The 22,453-nt window shown below is 41.7% G+C and overlaps 1 protein-coding gene across 2 annotated transcripts; it reads left to right on the forward strand.

The window, feature by feature from the left end:
* The first annotated feature begins 490 nt into the window (after window positions 1–490).
* On the forward strand, window positions 491–21,092 carry erbb2 (erb-b2 receptor tyrosine kinase 2). 2 transcript variants are annotated; one of them, XM_051066308.1, is made up of 27 exons: window positions 491–819; window positions 7,984–8,135; window positions 8,242–8,422; window positions 8,545–8,685; window positions 8,897–8,962; window positions 9,071–9,186; window positions 9,298–9,439; window positions 9,644–9,772; window positions 10,519–10,660; window positions 11,263–11,336; window positions 11,565–11,655; window positions 12,603–12,805; window positions 13,119–13,248; window positions 14,190–14,280; window positions 14,552–14,706; window positions 14,797–14,844; window positions 14,947–15,085; window positions 15,293–15,415; window positions 15,534–15,632; window positions 15,724–15,909; window positions 16,171–16,326; window positions 16,415–16,490; window positions 16,910–17,056; window positions 17,379–17,476; window positions 17,651–17,842; window positions 17,930–18,323; window positions 18,451–21,092. In XM_051066308.1, the coding sequence occupies exons 1-27, from the start codon at window positions 747–749 to the stop codon at window positions 18,810–18,812; spliced, it is 3,906 nt and encodes a 1,301-aa protein (XP_050922265.1). In that variant the 5' UTR covers window positions 491–746; the 3' UTR covers window positions 18,813–21,092. The 2 variants fall into 2 exon arrangements, with proteins under 2 accessions (XP_050922265.1, XP_018542800.1); XM_018687284.2 differs by having other exon boundaries at window positions 493–819; window positions 17,933–18,323.
* The last annotated feature ends 1,361 nt before the right edge of the window (window positions 21,093–22,453 follow it).

Consider the following 22,453-nt stretch of genomic DNA (forward strand, 5'->3'; position numbering starts at 1 on the left):
GGTTTCTTCAGCTTCCACTCAAGAGTAAAAATCAGCCTTCAGACTTGAAATAAATAATTATTTGATATTTATCATGATAATTATCAATATGGACTGCTATGGGCTGCTATGCTAACCATAACCCTACTTTGAAGTAGTCTAATTTGTAAATAAAAATCTATTAATGGCATTATTTTTGAAAGCATCTTCACTTTAAAGCATGTTTTCCACCAGGGGCTAAAACCTGAACACAGCACTGTGGAGTATATCCCTCTGCTCAGTTTAGGTCAAGCATCAAAAGTGAAGTAACAACAAGCAAAAGACATTTTTTGAATGGAGGAGGACTTAAAGATGACCAGATAAAAAGTGATTAGAATATCGATTCTTTCTTCTCACCCGAGGAGTATCAACTAGGATGTAATGTTCTTTTGCAGGGAGTTAGTTACAGCACTGCCCTGCAGATAAGTCAGTTTGAAGTGAGGGCGGGCTGACTCAACCTGCCACTCCCCGCTCAGGCCTTTCCACGGGAGCGCGCCTGAGCCTCCGCACCGCCGCTGTCACGCTTTACTACCAACAGGCACGGAATTCCAGGGAGGAAGTCACTGAGATTGGGAAACGAACAACAACTCTAAACGGTGCCAAGAAAACAACTAACCTGGGGACGAAGGTGAAGAAAAGTCAGAACACAACAATTCCTCATTGGGAGCAGTAAAAAAAACCCACACACAGGTTTGGAATATGGACTAGAGGCGGCGGGGTCGCAGCAGATGGAGGCGGCGAGAAGTTTGGTGTTTGTCGGGGCCGTGCTGCTCGGAGTGACGGGCGCGTTGGGCAGAGAAGGTGGGTAACTTTCGGAGCTCACTCTTCGTCTTTTTCGGCTGCCGCTGTTCAGAAAAACAGACACAGCACTTAGTGGGAATGTGGGAGTGTGGTACTGAGGTTATATTTCGGTGAATGTTTGAGGTTTAGCTTTGGCCGAAGGAGGTTGATATTTCTGGCGAGGACCACATTCCTCCGTGAGTCCGCTGCCCTCGTCCTCTCTCGGTCTCTGCTGGGGCTCGTGGGATTTATGAGAAAAATCACACCTGTCGCATTGTAGCGTCCGATGAGATTTGAAACTGCTTTGTAACAACTTCAGACGCGCTTTTGTTGCATAAATAAACAGCCAGAGTACAGTAGTCGAAGTTACACTGGTACAGGTAAGAAATATGAGAACCTGCTTTGCAGCTTGGGACAGACAGAGACACTGACTTGTGCGTGCAGGCGGTCGAACGTTAAGCTATTGGCTGGTTTTGCTCTGCGCGTAAACAAAAACAAACTAACAATAACAGGCAGTGCATTGTGCGCCAAGGATCATGACGATGTCAATTATTCACTTCTGGCTCTAAAGAGGACATTGTCTGATAGAGGGACCACTTGTCACACTTGGAGCTTGAGCGCATGCCAGTAAGACAAGAGCTAAGTGAAAGTGCAAACAAGTGCGTATTTATAAGGTAGTCCAACAAATCATAATTTAAAACTTTTATTTTGAAATTTTTAATGATGATAAAAAGAATACTGCATACTCATCCTTTAAACAAGTTTCTCCTCTCTTCAGTTCATATTACAGCTGAAACTATTTGTTGATTGAGAGGTCGTCCTTGAGAAATTATTACAATTTTGTGTTAAAGTAATTTTCAAGCAAAAATGTGAAGCATTTGATGGTTCCAGCCTCTCAAATGCTCAAATGTAAGGATTTGCTGCTACTTCCTACCCTTATTTTACCATAAACAGATTAATGTGATACATTTTACTATTCTTTGCATCTTATATTCAATCATTAAATAATTAAAATCATTAAAATATTTGCTCATTGCAGCCTTACATGATATTAGTGGTGGCACTGGCCTCCATATTGATGACTATTTTAGGTTGCAATCAGGGGTATCAATAAGTCAGCCAGTCAGCTGCTTTTAAAAGCCTTTTTATGGCACAAGCTAATGGAAAAAAATGACGGCAATAACTGAGAATTCAATACAACACAGTCTTTATTGACATGCATTTGAGAGCTATTGAGATGCATTTGTTTAAAAAAAACATACTGGGAACCAGTGCATGGCTTTTTCAGAGAATAATAACGTGAAATGTGTCATGTTTTACCTTTGGATGAAGTCTCTAAGTGAGAATAATTCATCCAAGTTCTGTTTACTATTAAAATGGCTAGTATGAGGAAAAATACTGTAGTGAATCTCCTCTGTCTGTCATTAGCTTTTGCCCCCACCACCACCGCTACTACACACACAGACACAAACAAAGCCAATAGTCACAGATTTCCAAATACAGCGTTGCATTGTTGGTGGGAACAGGTTGGTGCACTTTCCTCCACGGTGTTGATCTCTGAAGCATCAGTTCAGTGTGAGCGCTCTGATTGGTCAGTAATCCCAAACGTCACGCACAAGTGGATAAATCTCAGCAGTCTTATTTTCATTTATTAAACATTGTTATGCCAGTTTTTTGGCTGTGGCCAACAACTGTATGACTCCAGGTCAGCGTTTGTGTGTTACTGTGATGGGAGTAAATTATCTCAGCAACTTACCCCTGTGTGAGAACATGTGTGTGTGTTTGGTGGCCTCAGTATCTGCAGAGTTCATGTCCTTGTCACACTCCAGTGCCCCCATTGAGTGAAACTCCAGTGATTAAGTCCTACTGAATTGGCCTCAGTGGCAGGTTACCTCAGCCAGCCGTGAGTCAACAGTCTAGACGGCGTGTTAGTGATCTAACTCGCTCTGAGCTGAGGAAGGGGCCAGTGTTCCTCATTACGAGCCTCGAAGGAAACTTTCAGTACCTTCTTGTGTTCTTTTTCGTAGATCTGCAGCTGCACCTTTAACCTTCGTCTACAGTTTTCACAAATCTTTAGAAGGAAATCTTAAACCAGCAGCCTTGTTAGGAATAACTGATTTCTTTTTGAAAATTTGTCCTGGTCTTGTTTTCATCTGCAGAAGCCAAGTTTCCACTGATTTGCTTTTTTTTTTTTTTTTTTTTTTTGAGGAAAACGTTATTGGTCATGTTTGCATCCTGTATCATTGTGACTCTCTGGTAGTTAGAATTGGGCAATATTTCAGAACTAGAAATGAAATGATCATTTCAGGGGCACCCTGGCATCTGGCCAGGACCTTCATTGGAAATCATCCTTCCCCTCTTTCCTCTCATTTCCCATCACAATGAGAAATAAAGGCAAAATGCCAAATTTGTGATTCCCTTCAGCAGAATCACAGAGTTATTGTTGAGTGCCTTTTTAATAAGGCACCCTTTATCGAGGATTTTCCTCCAGAAGGTGAGTGGTGAGATGGTCCACTGAGAGGGTCTCATCAGGGAACTTGAAAGTGATTCATGTTAGAGGAGGAAGAAGCAGCAGCCAAAAGGATTTTTCACGAACCCTGGCAACCCATTGTAAACAGTGCCTCATTACTGATACATTGAACAAATTAGAAAACTTTTTACACTCATCATGAGTGTAGAGTTCATCGCAATCAACATCAATTTTCATACTGCAAATAATGTAATGGATTTCATGACAGACAGTGTACTAGTATTCCTAGTGCATAAATAAATAAATACTACAAAGCAATCATGCAGTTGTACAATACAAAGTTAAACACTTGAAATTACAAGTTGAAAACAACTATTTCAGATTAACTTTCCATTTGCACTGTATCATTCTAAACCTAATCCAGCCTTAGATTCATTTGGCTTAAAACATTAATTGACTCATTATTATTAATTTGTCTGCACTTTCACGTTTTTTCCCTTTGAAATGAACTGTACATTTAAATGCAGCTGCAGTTGCGTTCAGATTGCAGTAAATGTGCATGAGAGTTTGGAGGAGATATTCCGAAGTAGCAGTAAATGTTTGTGATTGTAGTCTGTGCATGACAGGCTGAATGAGTGAGGAGCTCATGTCTGTAGCTCCAGAACAGTACAGATCCTGTTCTGCTTGTCTGTTGAGCAATACCTGTTTTTTCTTACTCGGCCATACAGTGAAGGGGAAGAAAGAATGTGTTCAGGGAGGTTGGGAGAAATTTGAAGTTTATGCAAGACACGTTGCTAGGATTAGCATTGCATTAGAATTTAGGACTGACATGTTAAATCTGAGAGCTAATAAAGTGACAGAGAATGTCCTGTTGGATCAGCTTGTTGTGTTTGTGTTGAGCTTTGAAGGGAACTAATCCATTAGAGGAGAGAGGAGGCCAGAGGATCTTTGTTGACTGTTCTGATGTGTCACGCTGCAGGCTTTTCCACCGTGCTTCGAGTCCAACTCCTGCACCAGCATCCCCGTCGTCATGTTTGTGTCACTTACCGTACACACACTGGTAAACACACATGCACACTCCCTGTGCTAACTGGCATGCTGCCACACACAGGTGTGGCTTCAAGCTGGCTTTTTGGTTTCCAGTCAGTCTCAAGCAGTACACTAGCACAGGACACAGTCAGCACATCCTCTGATGCAAGAAGACACATTAAGATCAAATCAGTCAATATAAATCTTATAGTCTATGATGACAGCATTTAAAGAACATTTAAAGTCATTTATCAAGCAAAATTCCCAAACATTCACTGGTTCTAGCTTCTGAGGATTTGCAGGATTTCCTGAGCTATAATTGAAGAAAGTTCTCATGACCATCTGTATTAATTATCCATATTCGTTTACTGTAAATCTTATTGGGTCGTACTACATTTCAAATTACTCATTTAGTTGGCAGGGGCACTCCTTTCCAGAGTAAGCAGGTAGGAGTTCCCTGTCTTTAACAGGAGTAATGTTGAAACAGTGACTGAACAATCTGCTTTCTGTTCAGTTGCATTTCATCAGCTGATATTTACCAGATGAACTGCCTGATGCATTCTAACTGGATGTATCACGAAGGCCTGGATGGGTAAACAGGGTGTTGCAATTAAATGTTAAACTAACTGGTGTAGATGGAAGTTGAAGTAAAACAAGAGTAAAGACAGGAGTATGTGAGCCATCACAGAGACAGGCGTGACATGGTAATTGGGGGATATCGGCGCACTCTTTCAGATAATCTGTCCTCGAAGGCACTGATGTTGTTGAGCTTGATTGCACGAAAAGCAACAGCCCTTTTTAATGCACACCTTTCTGACAGCGTAACTGGGGAAGCAGCGTCTGACAATTTATGTAACTTTCTGTCAAGACCATTTGACAGACACTTTAGCTGGATGACTGGAGAATAATGACCAACCACAGATTCATTTTTAATGGCTGTCATACACTGTGAAAGACCTATACAGTTAATTGTTCCCTTGTTTCAGACAAACAGCGGTCATGTTACTTGTGTATTTCAGACTGCAGCTGAAATATGGCAAATTCACAGTTTGTGGAATCTGAATCAAGTTGCTGCGAGGCCTCGACATTTATGCCAGAACACTGACTGTGATCACAATGAATGCTGCATTGTTCATAGAACAAATAAGTGCACACTGATTAACAGAAATGTTAAAAGCTTGCATGTCAGAAGCCTAACATCTTACTGCGCACACAGGGACTACACTGTAATCAAGTAAATGCAGACAACAGGCCGGAAAAGTAGAAATACTCTCATTCTTGCTTTTGGCAACCACAGAATCACCTGACCAGTGGACGTTTTCAGAGCCAGATTGGCATTATACACTGTGCAGAAGCCAGTACTAACATGTTCAGCTGTGTGTGTGTGTGTGTGTGGGCATCAGTGTCAGTCATTAGCTGTGTGTGTTATTTGGGTGACACAGAGGTCATCTTGTGACCTTCCAGGTCACAAGATGACTTGGAAGGTCACAGGCCACCGACATGTCTCTGGACTAGACACTGAACTGCAACCTGGTTCACTGTCTCTCTCAGCCCCACTCCTCACTCAATGGTGAAAAACAGTGTGTCATCATCAAGATATGCAAAGACACACATTCCTGTGAAATGACACTTTCCAGAGCCCAAAAAGAGTTGGGCAACAACTCATAGACTGAGAGAAACTGTCAGGAAAAAATGAATGGATGAATACAGGGGAAATTTTGAGATAGTTTGTCTCTCAAACCTGGCAATAAAAAGATGTAGTTAGTGAATTTAGAAGAGGAAGGCAGGGATAGTGGCATGACAGCAGGCAGATAGAGCAAAGTAAGTGATAAAAGAGAGAGTATTTTAGGCCGTGGGGATGGAGGGGTGGGCAGCTCCTCACAAGGCCATGCATACACACACACAGCCGTTGCTGAGAGACTTTTGGAGAGCAAACAATGAGGGAATAAAAGGAGAGGAAGCCGAGAACTGGCTTTACACACACTTTTTAGAAATGGAAAATCTGCTCTGTTGTGCTTTCTGTTACGGCACATTTAACTAATCCTCAGAGCTGGAGCGGTCTGTGTTGTTTGTGTGTGTTTGGTAGGTTCTGTGATTTTCAGGAGATTTGTGTTTGTGTTTAGATATTCTGTCTTATTAAAAATGATTTAAATGCTCGAGGATAAAATCCCGACTTCCCACTTGGCTCCACATGTAAAACTATTTTCCATGATGACATCACTGAAGGAGGCAGTGATTAGTCATTTGATTTGATATTTGACACAAGCTGCAACGACTGGGTGTGTATTTTTGGCAGCCACACTATTAATCATAGACCCATTTGCTGCAGTAGCTCCCTCTCAGATTTTAATACGAACCTTATTTACACTTTATGACCCAATACCTCTTTGCTGAGTTGCAGTAGCTGTGATATGGGTCAAGTTCTGAGTGCTTGGCAGTTAACAGTAAACTTTACACGTGGCAGACACACATACTTGATAAGAACATGACTACACCACATATCTCCTGAACTTCGTTGAGCTTAAGAGTATCATAAAAAGCACCCTCCTCCAGCCTGCCAGGACTTCCTGTTCCTCTGATGGTGTGTGTCCATACAGCCATCTTTTCCTAAAGGAGAGACAGAGATAGCACCGGGAGGAGGGGGAGAGGGAAAGGAAAGGGGGGGTTGCTTCAATCAGGAGAAGTGGGTTGACTATTGAAGGGCTGTTGGAAGAAAGCCAGAGGAAGTCATTTATAACCTCAGCAGAGGAGGGACTGTCCACTGTGTGACTGCCTGCTAAAGCATGGGAGATATGTGTCTGCGAGAGCCCCCATGAACTGTAACGCTGTATGACCCTGAATCTAATGCTGCTGTGTGTGACCCACTGTGGGGAATCTGTGCTCTGTGCTGCCAGTGGAAAATATATCATACACACTAAGAGACAGACAGAGGTGGTGCGTGTGGTTTGTATTTCAAAGTACCTATTCAAGGCCACTTGTAAACTGTTACATAGTCAAAATATGTGGAGTCTAATCCTCACAGTCATCAGCAGGAGTCTTCAAGTCCCCCTACGACCCCAAAGATCTTTTATTTACAGGAAATAAAATAAAGAAAAATGTTTGTCATATTTGAGAAGTTGGACTGCTTAATAAATAACCATCTCGGCATAACCATTGATTAATTGGTTCATTCTTCCAGTAATAAAGACAACAATCAACAGGGTGTGTTCAGTAAACAGCGCACTGAATGACAGCATCTATTTTTTAATAAATGGCCTCCGGTATTAAGTAATTTTGAATCTGTGTTTTATATGAACTTCTTATTCAGTGACTATCATACATTTCACTGTTTTTATTACAGTGAGAGGAACATTGTAATGTTATACTGCTAAAATAATAATAATTGGAATACTTCTCTTACTTTTTTTGTAGGTTAATTGTAGTCCTAGCAATATATTTGAAGGAATAAAATAAATAATAATAATGAACATAATATTGCTAAATATATGAGTGTTAGGTATATGGAAGTATTTCCATTTAATTAGGAGACTTGTGTTCTTTCCAGTGATGGTATTTTATTTAAGACTGTAGGAATTGTGTGATTGGATTGATAGTGAAAATAAATAAAATGTCATGAATACTGGCAGTTAAAAAGTTTTTAATAGTATTTTATTTGTGTATACTTATCTATTTCATCTGTGTTGCAGTGTGTCTGGGTACAGATATGAAGCTTGCCCTGCCCTCCAGCTTAGAAAACCACTACGAGACCCTGAAGCTGCTCTACACTGGCTGCCAGGTTGTACACGGCCACTTGGAGATCACACACCTCCATGGAAACCTTGACCTTTCCTTCCTACAGGTATATTGTTAGTGTTATGGTGTTACATTCGGTAAAGTTAGTCAGTCACCTCTTTCTGTTGCCACATCACTTCTTCTTTGTTGTTTCTACACCTCTTCTTCTCCAGGGGATTGTGGAGGTGCAGGGTTATGTGCTTGTTGCCCACGTGTCAGTGAGCCTGGTACCTTTGGACAACCTGCGGATCATCAGAGGCAGCCAGCTGTACAACTCCAGCTATGCCCTGGCTGTGATGGATAACACTCTGAATAGGCAAGGCCTCAGGACACTCCGGCTTCGTAGCCTTACAGGTCAGATAATAGAGCGTAGAGTTGATGCTCATAACCAGTATGACCTGAGTGGACTGTACATACGAGTCGTTCTGGCTCCTCTCAAGTTGCTGAGTTCCTCTTATGTTTTGTCTTCCCTGCAGAGATCCTTTTGGGTGGGGTGTATATTTGGGGGAACCCCCACCTATGTTTCCCAGACCCTCAGAACATCATTTGGAGGGACACCTTGGATGAGCAGAACATCCACGCCAGCCAGCACAGACTGCAGCCTCGGGCCCCTAAATGTGAGCAGTGCTGAAAGATTAATGACACAGCTGTGGCGGGGGTGGGGATGGGGGGGGTTACCTAATGTTAGCATGCTAATGGGCTAAACTAAGATAGTGAACCTGGTAGATTTGAACTGCTAAGTAAGTATGTGTTAGAACTATTATTATGACCACCATGTCCAATGCTTGGTTCTGCTTATCTGTTATTGTTGGATTTCTTCTGTTACAGGTCCAAATTGTTCCTTGGCATGTGGGAAAAGCTGCTGGGGAGAAACTGCACAGGACTGCCAAACCAGTGAGTTAACATAATGTGCACCTCATGACTACTGTGACACTATTTGATTTTCACTGGAAAAAGTCAAGAGCAGGTGAAGCGAAATGAAACGTTTTCATTTTTGTTCAGTGACCCGTATTAAATGTGCGTCTGGCTGTCAGCGGTGTAAAGGTCCGTTGCCCAATGATTGCTGTCATATGCAGTGTGCTGCTGGATGCACAGGACCCAAAGACTCAGACTGCTTGGTAGATGATACACACACGCACACACACACCTGTTAGACACACTATTTGTTGTTTTTTCATTGTGTTGTCAGACAGTCAGCAAACGCGTTTCCTCCTTCCTCCTCACTATAGGCATGTCGTCACTTCAATGACAGTGGTGTGTGTAAGGAGAACTGTCCTCCGCCTACTATCTACGACCCTGTCACCTTTCAGACCAAACCCAACCCAAACAAGAAGTTCAACTTTGGAGCCACCTGCGTCAAGACATGTCCCTGTGAGAATTTATTTTAAACACCTCTATTCATCCAGTTGAAGCCACTACACTGTGCTCAGCTAGTGGCCACTGTGCAGCTGTGCTGATGATTGATGAACTGATAAAACCTTTAGGCTACCAGTTTCCCATTACATTATATGAAATTCATTTTCACTTTTCCTTCTGAAAAGATGGCCCTTGAATACTTTGCTTCTCTGTCTGTAGATAATTACCTAGCTATGGAAGTGGCCTGCACTTTGGTTTGTCCCAAAGCCAACCAGGAGGTAATCATCACCCAACCTGATGGAGACGAGACACAGAAATGTGAAAAGTGTGAAGGAGACTGTCCCAAAGGTAGGGGTCATTGTGTCTTTGTGGGTGTTTTGTGTATCCTCATGTCCAACAAGAGAAAACCAATTTCATATTAAGTGGCTCAGATAATGTTATGGATGACATGGTGCTACAGTACAGGTGATAATGATTTATGCTGCATGTACTGATGTTCTAACACTTCGCGTGTTGACAATGGTGCAAAGTGAACCAACCTGTTTCTGCAGCACCTCGTGGTTGTTGTTTATCTCATGAATCAGCATCACTACATTCAGATAAGAGATGATATACGTGTAGTATTTAGTCTCTGTTTAGCAGTTTTGACCTTTTGCACATTCACAACAAACACTAATACAGCTGTTGTTTCTCTATTTATATACCAACATGTGATAGGGTTTATTTAGAAAGAGTCATTTGGGATAACATTTGTCATCCCTTTTACATCATAGATCAGTGCAAATGGCCATCCTAAATATTTTTCACAGATAAGGCATATCTACTACTTATCAAAAATGCTAGAGGCACCAGGTTGGCTGCCACATTCCCCCATTTTTTCTTCTTCCTTTAACCACTACCTCCAACAGTTTGTTAATCGCCATATACCCTTGTTGTTTAATGCATTATTCCACACCATATTTTACTCTATGCTGACGATGTCTTGGTTTATATAGAGTGACGTTGATCACGCTTTTCCTGTCATATTGGACATCTTTAATAAGTGGAGGTTTGTGATAAAATGTCTAAAATCTGTTGTTTCTGTTGTATTGCAGGATGTTATGGTCTGGGTATAGACAACCTTGGTGTCACAGATAACCATGGCATCACCATGGTAACATCTTCTAATGTGGAGCAGTTCACTAGGTGTAAGAAGATTTTTGGTAGTCTGGCCTTCCACCCTCAGAGCTTTGAAAGGTAAGAAATACACAGGCCAAATATAAAGCTTATGTACATCTTTAGCTCAAAAAGATAGTTCAGAAATGACATAAAATGACATAAAGTAATTTCCACCAAATAGCCACATCCCTCCTGTTCAGCACTTCAACCCTGTAGATTACTGTACTGAAATGCACTTCAAAGCCAGACCTGGAGATGTTTAGTGTCTTTGTGTCAGTAGAGAAAATAAAAGCTGTCATATTTGTTCTTATCATTAAGATAATCTCAGTTCAGTGAGATCTAATTCAATGCAGTAGAGAGATATTTACACATACTACCTATACAGTTAGGAGTAAAACAGATACAGGTACATTATATACAGTACAGTATATACAGTATATATTAAACTTTTCAGCACATGTGCCCTGGACATTTAATACAAGGCTGGTGGATCGGCCTTTGTGACATCTGTTGAAGCAGCGATGCCAAGTTCCTGTTAATGATCTTTTACAATATGTGCCAAGTGTTCATAATGAAAGTGTCTGAGTATTCCTCTGGAAATCAAAACTAAAATCTGACATAACCTGCACTGGAGATTTTATCAGGGCATTCCATTCAAATGTTATGCTGTCATTGTCCAGGGACCCTGTGACCAACACATCAGGCCTGACTCTGGAGCAGCTGAATGCCTTCAAGAAAGTGGAGGAGATCACAGGTACTGAACAGTGAGGAAGTGTTTATTGAATTCTGTTTATTTTTAGCTTTTATCAAGAAAGGAAAGATTCTTCCTTTTTTAAATGTATCTAATTCAGAACAGTTGCAAGAGTAGTTTCTCCAGTTCAATCTAATTTTCCATACAACCCCATATACTGTGAGTGGTATACAGAGTGGGCTACATCTCTGTTTAGTGTGTTTAGTATTTTTGTCTGACTTTGCTGTGCAGGTTACTTGTACATTGATGCCTGGCCTGAAGAGTGGACTGACCTGAGTGTGTTTGAGAACCTAAAGGTGATCAGAGGCAGGATGCTCTACAAGTAAGACTTTATAATTGCCTGCCTTACTCGTCTGTCAGTATACTCATCTGTCTTTCTCTCGTCTACATATTAACCTCCCTCTCCTATATCATTATTTCTTTGGCTGAAGAATAGTGTTTGTGTCAAGCAAGATATATATTTTTTTTTTTTACATATTACAAAGTGTCATCTCATATATCAGGTTAGTGTAGAGCATCACCATCTTGCCACAGTTGATATACATCCACCCAGGCTGTGTCTTTCAGCTATGTGTATTTAGTTCAGTTGAGGTAGTTTGTTCACTTGTAGGGTTATAAAGGCTAATTATTAGCCCAGCCCAGCTGCTTTAACCTGCAGTACATGCCAGCCAGGATAACAGTAACAGCTTATGGAAAACACTCGTAAAATGCCCAACCTAGGTCATAGCGACAAGTGTAAGATCTACTTGTCCACTTGACGTGGTTATACAGTGTCAGATATTATGGGCTCCTCTCTGGTAATTAGAACAGTCTTATTGTTTCTTTGCTGCTGTCATTAAAGTCTACAACTGGCTGTTTCTTTCTTTTCGTTTTTTGGTCTGTTGCTCACATGTGGATTGTTTGTCCTTTTCAAAATGTCTTTTGATTGCACACTCTTGTCTTTTTTGCTCACTCACTCACTTTTGTTGACTGTAACAGAAATGCACTTGCTCATATATGGAGATTACCAAATTATGATAAGAGAGAATCTCAGACTAACGTGCATCTTATCTTATTGTTAAAAAGTCTTAAACCCAACTATGAATGCAGTTCATCTAGGATTTTTAGCTAAATTTGAAAACAAAAGGTTATTATACCTGTCAAGAGTTTCAGTCATATTTGGTTTGATCTGGGTTGAAATTGAAAGAAAAATCATTATAAATGGACTGGCTACACAATGACCCCGCACTTGATTCCTGTCCACTCACAGCTTCTCTTCCTCTATTTTAGGGGTGTGTTTTCCCTTGCCATCCAAAATCTACACATCCAGTCTCTTGGGTTGCGTTCACTACGCAGCGTCAGTGGAGGTTTGGTCCTGTTGCACAACAATTCCCAGCTGTGCTACACCAGTTCACTTCACTGGGAGAGTCTCCTGCATCCCACCCAGGGACCCCACCGCATCGTCAACCACAACCAGGACCCCAAAGTCTGTGGTACGTGAAAAATAGAGCAGAGAAGAGCAGCGCAATGCCAAGGCCTATTAAAGACGTAATTTCCCAGAGGGAGTCATCCCAAAGGGATCAATAAAGTCTGTCTAAGTCTAAGTCTAAGTTATTATGGGTTGCACTTGTCACTGTCGTTTCCAAGTTAAGTACTTTGGCCAGACACAATCATCACCACCATTTATTGTTCCAACGAAATTCAGCAGTAAGGACAGTGCAGAAAATATTGTTCTGTGGATTTTATTTTAAGTAATCAAAAATACCATCATGCTCTGCTGTCTCTGTTCCTGTATGTGTTTTTCAGAGGCAAAAGGGTATATATGTCACCCACTGTGTGATGGGGGCTGTTGGGGTCCAGGGCCCAGCCAGTGTGTGTCCTGCAAAGCTTTCCGACGTGGCACTGAGTGTGTAGAGCAGTGTGATATCTATCAGGGGTAAGAGAGTGTGTGTGTGTGTATGTGTGTGTGTGTGGGTGTGGTAGCACTAAATCAATAAAAAGTGGTAATGATCTAAATAATACAGTACACTGTGTGTCATAAGCTGCAATCACGTTTTCCAGTAGATGAAGTAAAACTAATCATGTATTTGCTGAAAGTTAAGATTTGAACAGGTGGATGCATGTGGGCTTGACTGGTTTAGCAGTCAGTGTCAAAGTAGTCACAATAAATTAATCTGAAAGTTTGAAGTTGTGCCCCTAAGCAACTGTACGTCCTGACTACCCTGACTAAGCAAATACATGTGAGAACACTGGGAGCTCAACATGTTCCTCATGGCCCAGTAACTGGGCTGATTTTTTCAGGATCTTTGATGTATGTTAGTGACACATCTATGAGACATAATTCAAATAATAATTCATATAACAAAAAATGTTGCACTGATGAAGTCATGCCACACACAAAAGTAAGTGTTAGCTTTAATTTGGTAAGTAAAAGGTCTGAGCATGGTTAAATTCTATATCACACAATATTTAGCATTTGTATTTTGACAAGACAATAAGAAATTCTGTTTTTAATTTGTTTACAGTTTGCTTGGAGAATTTAAAGGAATAGCTTGAAATTCAGAGATAGCATATCTACTTTCTTGCCAGGAATTAGATGAGAAGTCCGATACCACTCTCATGTCTGTACGTTAAATGTGGAACTGCAGTATAATTAGCAGTGGATTAGCTTAGCATAGCATGAAGGCTAGAAACAGGGGGAAACAGCTAGCACTGACTGTTGTTATTGTTGCCCAGTCCTGGTGGTCAGTAAACAAAAAGACCAGCTCATCTGATTTTCCTCATGACACTGTCGGATGCTTTAGATAAATGTATCCAACAAATGACAGACTATGTTATAGGCTGGTATGTTACATCCCCTCTGTGCTTGTGTTGCAGGGCTATCCGTGAATACACAGACAGATCTTTGTGTGTTGCCTGTCACACAGAGTGCCGTCCTCTCAACGGCTCTGCCTCCTGTCACGGCCCGGTAAGATACGTCACAATGTTTCTGAATGCACAGCGCTGAGTGGGATTATTTGGTGGATTCTCAACCAAGTCTCATCCAAATTTGTTCATTCAGTGCCACAAAATAATGTAACTTAACCTTTTTGAACTTCGCCTGTTATCTCAATTCAATTTATTATCTTTTGCCAAAATAATTTAACTGCCCACAAATAAATAAATTCACCTATTTATACCTGTGTGTACCAAAAGGTTTGTATAAATGTTCTTGGATATTTCTGTCTGTGTGTCTTCAGGGTGCAGAACATTGTACAGAGTGTCGACACTTCCAGGATGGTGAGTTCTGTGTGGACCATTGTCCTAGCGTTGTGAAGGAGGATCAGCAAACTGTGTGGAAGTACAGCAATGCAACAGGTCACTGTCTGCCCTGCAACACCAACTGCGCTCTGTCGTGAGTGGACCCACATCACAAGCACTCAACTACAAGCACACACTGAGTGCGCAGTGAGAACAATCTCAAACTAATGTTTCTCTGTTTCAGCTGCACTGTGATGGATGAGAGAGGTTGCCCCATTGACACCAGGACGGGGTGAGATAACTGTGAAAACACTTAAGACATGTCTGCCTGAGCAAGTTGTTTTGTTTTCTAGTGATTTTAATAAACTCTGTTGAACTGTTTGTTTCTGTTTAGACCGGGTACGACCATCGCTGCTGCAGTGGGTGGAGTGGTGCTCTTTTTCATCCTGCTGGCTCTGCTGGTGTTCTACCTGAGGAGGCAGAAGAAGCTGAAGAGGAAGGAGACCATGAGGAGGATCCTGCAGGAACATGAGGTGAGCACTGAGACTGACGGGAGCACTGGCCATGGGTTAGACGTGTAGCAGATTTGGTTGTGTCATGTTGAAACAAGTGGGAATTTATTTTGGTGGATGCCTAGTACTTAACATGAATGAATTGTGTGCTTAATTATGCATAAGTTGCCCTTGGGTCTTGTAGTGTATAATGAAGGAATCTGCCATCTACTTCGTTCATGTGTACAGCTGGTAGAGCCTCTAACACCCAGCGGTGCGTCACCCAATCAAGCTCAGATGCGTATCCTGAAGGAGACTGAGTTGAAAAAACTCAGGGTGCTGGGTGCTGGGGCCTTTGGTACTGTTTACAAGGTATGTCAGTGAGTTTCTGTTGCAGAATCCTCAAAATTGACGCATACAAAGATGCAAAAATAAAGCACTTGTTGTTATTTAGTTCACATGTTTGGTGAGACTTTGATGACTATTTCAGGGAGTGTGGGCTCCTGATGGGGAAAATGTGAAAATACCAGTGGCTATTAAGGTATTACGAGAGAACACCTCGCCAAAGGCCAATAAAGAAATCCTTGATGTGAGTACAAGCCGGATACACACATACAAACTTACAATACACATAAATACAGATCGCAACCTCTCAACATTTTTCTTCTGTCTTCTCCCAGGAGGCTTATGTGATGGCAGGGGTTGCCAGCCCCTACGTGTGTCGTCTTCTGGGAATCTGTCTGACCTCCACGGTGCAGCTGGTCACTCAGCTGATGCCGTACGGCTGCCTTCTGGACTATGTCAGGGAGAACAAGGACCACATCGGCTCTCAATTCCTCCTCAACTGGTGTGTCCAGATCGCCAAGGTACGTAAGCAAGAAAGAAGATGCCATCTTCTTTTTTGTTTCTATGCACAGACTTGTATTACTGCTTGTAGTGATGGAAGTAAATTTGTATATCTTCCTTGGTAAAACAGCAGTGTCTGAATGTTGCTGTTGATTTTGATCATCTTATTTTTCCTTTCAAATTTGATGTGGTATCAGTTTGAATATTTGCGGACACATGGATTTGGGGGTGATGGATTTGTGTGTGTATGTGTGTGTGTGTTTGTGTGTGTGTTGATGTAGGGAATGAGCTATCTAGAGGAAGTCCGGCTGGTCCACAGAGATCTGGCCGCCCGCAACGTTCTGGTGAAAAACCCAAACCATGTGAAGATCACAGACTTCGGCCTGGCCCGTCTGCTTGACATAGACGAGACCGAGTATCACGCTGATGGAGGGAAAGTAAGATAAGACTGTGGCTGTAGGAGCATCCACCCTGGGAACAATTACAATTCATTATTTATTTTAACTGGTAAATCTGTGTTTCTAGGTGCCAATTAAATGGATGGCTCTGGAGTCTATTCTGCACAGGAAGTTCACTCATCAGAGTGACGTCTGGAGCTACGGTCAGTATCACTCAGAGGCGTGGCGTTAAAAAAAACTGTAGAGGCATTTTTGTCGCTGTCAAGGTCTTAGTTTTTCTAATGTAGCATGATACAACAAGCGCTTCCTTTAATTTAGTGTACTGTATTTATTTTTTATAATAACTCAACTTTTTCATCAGTAATTTTAAATTTGAATACCTCGTGTATAATGTTGGAACAATAGTAGTTGGCAGTGTTGAGTGCAGTGCTTCAAAAAAGAAAATAAATGTCATCTAATGTTTGCAGATAAATTAGATATAATGTTTGGCTTAAATTGTGTTTGATTTTGGGTACTGATGCACTGACTTTATGTATAATTTCATTTCATGCCAGTCATCTTTACATTCATTCTTATTTTGGACTGAAGACAGTGCCGTTGGAATTGTACATTTCCTTTTCAGGGGTGACAGTGTGGGAGCTCATGACATTTGGTGCCAAACCCTATGACATGATCCCAGCCAGGGAGATCCCAGAAGTTTTAGAGGGAGGAGAACGGCTCCCCCAGCCCCTCATCTGCACCATCGACGTCTACATGATCATGGTCAAATGTTAGTGGTTGCTCTTCTTACTGCAGCATTGATGTTACATTTTGTCTCAATCTTTAAGCAAGTCACTAATTTACTCAGCTGGTAAATATGCAAACTGTACATGAACAAGGCTTTTATTTACATTGTTGTCATTTTTCTTTTTGGTTAAAGCAGAGAAGTTAATGTTAATGTTCCTTAACTGTTTAGAGTTAAATAAATTTAAAAAACATTTCAAGAAAGTCATACTTTCTCAGTCACTTGGCCCTCATTAGACATGGGAGAACAGTAACAGTTTGCATCAAAGATGGATTATTGACATTGTGATTTTATATTTGAATGGCAGGTTGGATGATTGATCCAGAGAGCAGACCAAAGTTCAAAAATCTGGTGAATGATTTTAGTCTCATGGCCAGAGATCCTCCTCGCTATGTAGTCATTCAGGTATGTGAGCATGTGTTTCATGTTGCAAATGTTTTACTTCTGTTTGTTGTTGTTTTGTGTGTGTGAAATGTGCATGTCCAGTGTATGTTGCTAGTCTTCACTTTTTGACACAGTGCTACTTTCTTGGCAAGTTTTTATGCCGTGTTTTCAACCGTTGTTGTTTCTGTTTTGCAGAACGATGAGCAGATGAGCATGTCCAGCCCGGTGGACAGCCAGTTCTTCCGGACGCTCATGGAGGAGGAGGGGAACAATATGAGGGATCTGTTGGATGCTGAGGAGTATCTGGTGCCTCAGCCAAACCTCTACCCCAGGGCTCACGGAGATGGAGTTCAATCCAATGGGCCATCCAGGCACCAATCACACAGGGTAGGTCAGGGGAAGACACCTACATCATATTTAGACACCTTCTTGTCTAATTTTCGTTCATCATGTGTCTCTCCTCTCTCTGACCAGCAGAGCAGAGATCAAGGCTTAGACGTTGAGCCCCCCATGACGGGCGGCCCTCAGAGCATGTACTCCTCCCTGACCACTCTGGGCCGCAGCCAGTACCCCACCCTACCTTTAGGTGCCAGCACCTCCAACGGCCTGTGGGGTCCTCAGTACCCGACGCTGGCTCGCAGCCCCTCGGCCGGAGGCCAGTCTGACTCGGTCTTCCTGGACGGGCCTCCAGACGACCCCTCGCTGCCCCCGGCCAGCCCTGGACGCTACTGCAAAGACCCCACCAACCCCAACGGGAGCCAGGGCGACTTGGAGACGGATGGGCCAAATGGCTTTCATCGTCCTCATCATCTTCACCATTCACTGCCCAGACAGAGTCGTGGGTATAATCACAATCATGTCTTGCCAGGTGAGTGGGTGATTTCTTCGACCATAGGCTCTCTAGAGGAATTAATAACATCAAATGAACTGTATGATGCTAAATCTCATCTCAGAAACTTTTGTTCTGACATTTCCTTCCTTGTCCACCTGCTCAGAGTACGTCAACCAGGAGATTCTGGATCTCAGACCAGGGATCCCTGATCGGCCCAGCACGCTGCCTCGCAAAGGCTCTAGAGTAGACCGACGCCTCCCTAACGGCCTGAGCTCCGGTCACAGCGTGGAAAACCCGGGATACTTGGTCCCTGTGAGCTCCGGGGCCTCCACCTCTCCGGCCTTTGACAACCCATACTATCTGGACCTTGTGGCCAAAGCCAAAGCGGTAGCTGGGGCCGCAGCAGGGGATGGGGCACTTGAGAGAGACGGAGGAGTGCCCAGGCACGTGAACGGGTTTGTGACCCCCACGGCAGAGAATCCGGAGTATCTGGGACTAGCAGACACATGGACTGGACATACTTGAGGAGAGGGAATGGGAATAATGAGATGAACTCAAGAGGAGTCACAGCTTGTGTTCTACTGAGGTAAAAGAGGAGTGAGAGAAAGGGAAGATTGGTATTTGTGTGACAGAAATTGCCTGGGTGTGTGTTTGAATGAGCATGTGGAACTGAATCTTGTCTCAAGTGAAGCACGCAAATCAAAACCAGTAGAGGATGCCCGGCAAAAGTCACCTAATCACCCAGTTGTGGCACCGAGACTCAACACTGTGTAGCATTGATCTGGTGTTTGTTGCATCATTTGTATTCCTGTCTTCCTCTAAGCAATCTTCGACTGTTAAGTGCCAAAAAAGAAGTTTACTTAGCCTCTGTAAATAACTCAGTACTTGACAAGCAAAGGAGTTCACATTTGTGGAAACCCGTCTTGGTACGAGAAGGGTCTGATTATCACAGAATCCAGCATCTGCCTGGATTCTGTGAATGCTGTTTTTTTTTTTTTTTTTTTTAAACATTCATTTTCTTTTAACTTGTTTAATGTCAGAGGTTGTTTCTACACATGAAGCATTTTTTTGTATTTCCTTCTGTTCCCTCATGTGTCCCAATATGCTACTCAGCCCAGCTAAACGGGGAAAAACATATAGAACACTTTGACAAAGTGAGCCATGGTATGCATTGAAGATTATGTTTAGTATTCTGGTCACTTTCTCCCAGACCTGATGGGGGTCTTCAGTACACTCAAAGCCATTTTGTTTTGGCCAGAGAAGGCCCTGCAGCCCATCTGGCCAGTAGACATGCTCCCAGAAAGAAAGGCATCCTGTATGGAGAAGACAGAGGCATTGTGCCGCACTGATGTATGTGGTTGTTAGTGTCTGTGGCTGCAGCGTCTTTGTGGTACGGCAGATGAAATATGAGGTACAGGCTGGCTTTTACAGCTGCACAAATCTCGAAAATTCAGTTTATTCTGTTTTTGTTGTAAAAACAGTGAATAAATAATTATGGTAGAGAAAACCTTTCAGGGATTGACAATTTTGTAAAGAATTAGAGAGAAATATTTACGTTTTAATGATGCAAAATGCAGTACATGTTAGGATACTGTATATGACCCCCAAGCTTGTGTTATCACAATGAGCCCTTTGGTTTTGGTGGCCGTTCACTGTGCAAGAAAGTGTACAAGCTATTGATAAATATATTCCAAAAGAAGTGAAGAATTTGTATGTGTGTGTGTGTGTGTGTGTGTGTATATATATATATATATATATATATATATACATACACATGTGTTTGTTAACATTTATGCAACAAAAAGCAGTTCTGCTGATTGTGTTTTTGTGTAAAAGTGAGCAACGCACTGGACACTGGAGCTGAATGTGATTCCGAGGAGACAAAAACATGGCTCTGCTCGGTTTGGATAATCAATGCATGGCTCAAATTCCACTTAGCAAGAACACACTGGCATCCCAGTTAATAATCAACAGCGTTTTTTTGAAGGCAGTTTTTTTCCTCATGTTAACTAGTGTTGGGCTGGAGGAGGTCAAACCGAGTCAATGGAGCCATTGTCTGACCCCCATGTCCTTTGTGGAAAGTCAGCACTCTCCCAACTCACACGTCCCAGCGACTGATGTTGTCACAGCTTTGAAAAGACAGTAGAGTTTTTTTTCTGCCAAGGTTTGAGACTCGGCAGCAGAATGTTGTTCAGTGTTTGGGGTTCATAATCCTGAACAAGACCTGAAATAAGTGAGTGGGTGACATGAGTTTCCCACATTACTAAACAAACTGCAGTTTATTGTCCAGCTGCAGCCAGCTACTACTGAGCTTCAACATTTTTTTAAGGAAGAATATCTCAGAGATGCATAATTTCTCAGAGATTATCCACACAATGAATGAAATGTGACTGGTCATGAGTGGGAGGGCTGAGACCTTTGTTTAAATGTGTACAGCTCCCCATCATCCTCTACCATCATGTCAGTTTTACTATTAAAGTCTTTGGCAAATTTTCTTTTATCTTGATGTTCTCATACGGGTTTTGCAGAGTTTTGTTCCAGAATAAGATCTCTAAAAAATATACCTAATTTTGGATAACAATTTCTTTATATAACAATAACTTAAAAAAAAGAAACATGTTAAGATTTTATTTCAATACCATCAACTATCGTATACTAACATATAGAATGGAATTATTTTTGAGTGATATGATTCATAGTTTTTCATGTTTATATTATAATGGATATACAGTATAATAGTATGTTTTGGAATGAAACCCTTTGTATGTATTGTTGCTGTCATGTGAAGACCTCGTATCTCCATAATATTGCTCTCTCTCTCTCTCTCTCTCTCTCTCCTCTCTCTCTCTCTCTCTATATATATATATATATATAATATATATATATATATGTGTATGTGTGTGTGTGTGTGTGTGTGTGTGTGTATAAGCAATATCTCAGCTTATAGAGGAGTGTGTAACCCTTAAATTGGAATTTAAAGGAGCACCCCATGATGTTTTTATAAGACTCAATAGCACCACTGAATGCTTAAAATTTCCAAAGGCTTTAATATGTACGTTTTTGCTATCGCTACATAACTAACGTTAGCATGAAGTTATTTACATAATAGTCTTGAAGAAACATTACAAGTTCAACATTAAACTTCTTTCCTTAGTTCTCCAAGAGCTGTATCCAACAGAGGAAAGCAACGCCAGTGAAGTTGGCATGCTAACCAGCTATAGCTAGGCAGCTCTGGCCTGTCCACCACTTTGCTAATAGTGAGTCACTGCAGTGTCTGCCCTCAGTCCAACATGAGAGGATGAAAAGATAGCACTTCCCAGAGGGCATATTCTAATTTGTAAATGCAACAATGGCTGATGCTTTTGGTATGAAAACATTCGTCAAAAACTTACATATGGTACCTTTAACAAAAACTGTAAGGCGTGAGGAAATTTAACCATATGGGGTGCCATATTGGATGTTTTAAAAGAAATCAGTGAGTAAATACATGAACATGGACATCACCTCTGCTGGAGATACAAGGTTTTCACAGGATCATAACAATGTTGTAGCACAGCTCACAGATGTTCCCTCTTTGTGAAAGAATGTGATATTTTTCTTGGGTATAATGAGACCATGACATACACCTTTTAATGCAATCACAGCCAATTTGCTTGTGTTTACACTGTAGTATCATGTTTGTATGAATTGTTCATTTTAGATGTTGAATATAGCCTGCACATTACCAAGGAATCTCACAGACGAGGTTAAACAGCAGACAAGGGGCTGATCTGCCCGCCTTTCTCTTCAAAACCCTCTGTGGTCTTTCTCTAGTTGGTCTTGTTCTTTGACACAGTTATTTCAATGTAAAACCATTCACTTGTACTAAAACTGGTACAGAGCCTGAGGACTAGCACTAGTCCAGTCCAGTGGTTATGGTAACACTTTCACTCTCCTCTGATTCTCCCTAACTGATCAGCTTTCTGATTGAAATCAGCTAAAAGTAAAAGAAAAATTAAAAAAGTAAATGGTTTGATCCTGTTAAATTGTGTTACACTGATACTTTGCAGAGGAAATGTAAAACATGTTTCATAAGTTGTTTAATCATCTACACAAGTGCGTCGATAGGTCTCAAATGTGGCTGAAGCGAGAAACTCTGCATGTTTTCATACATGAACAGAGGAACA

Source organism: Lates calcarifer, linkage group LG23 (assembly GCF_001640805.2).
Source record: "Lates calcarifer isolate ASB-BC8 linkage group LG23, TLL_Latcal_v3, whole genome shotgun sequence".
Lineage (NCBI taxonomy): Eukaryota > Metazoa > Chordata > Actinopteri > Centropomidae > Lates > Lates calcarifer.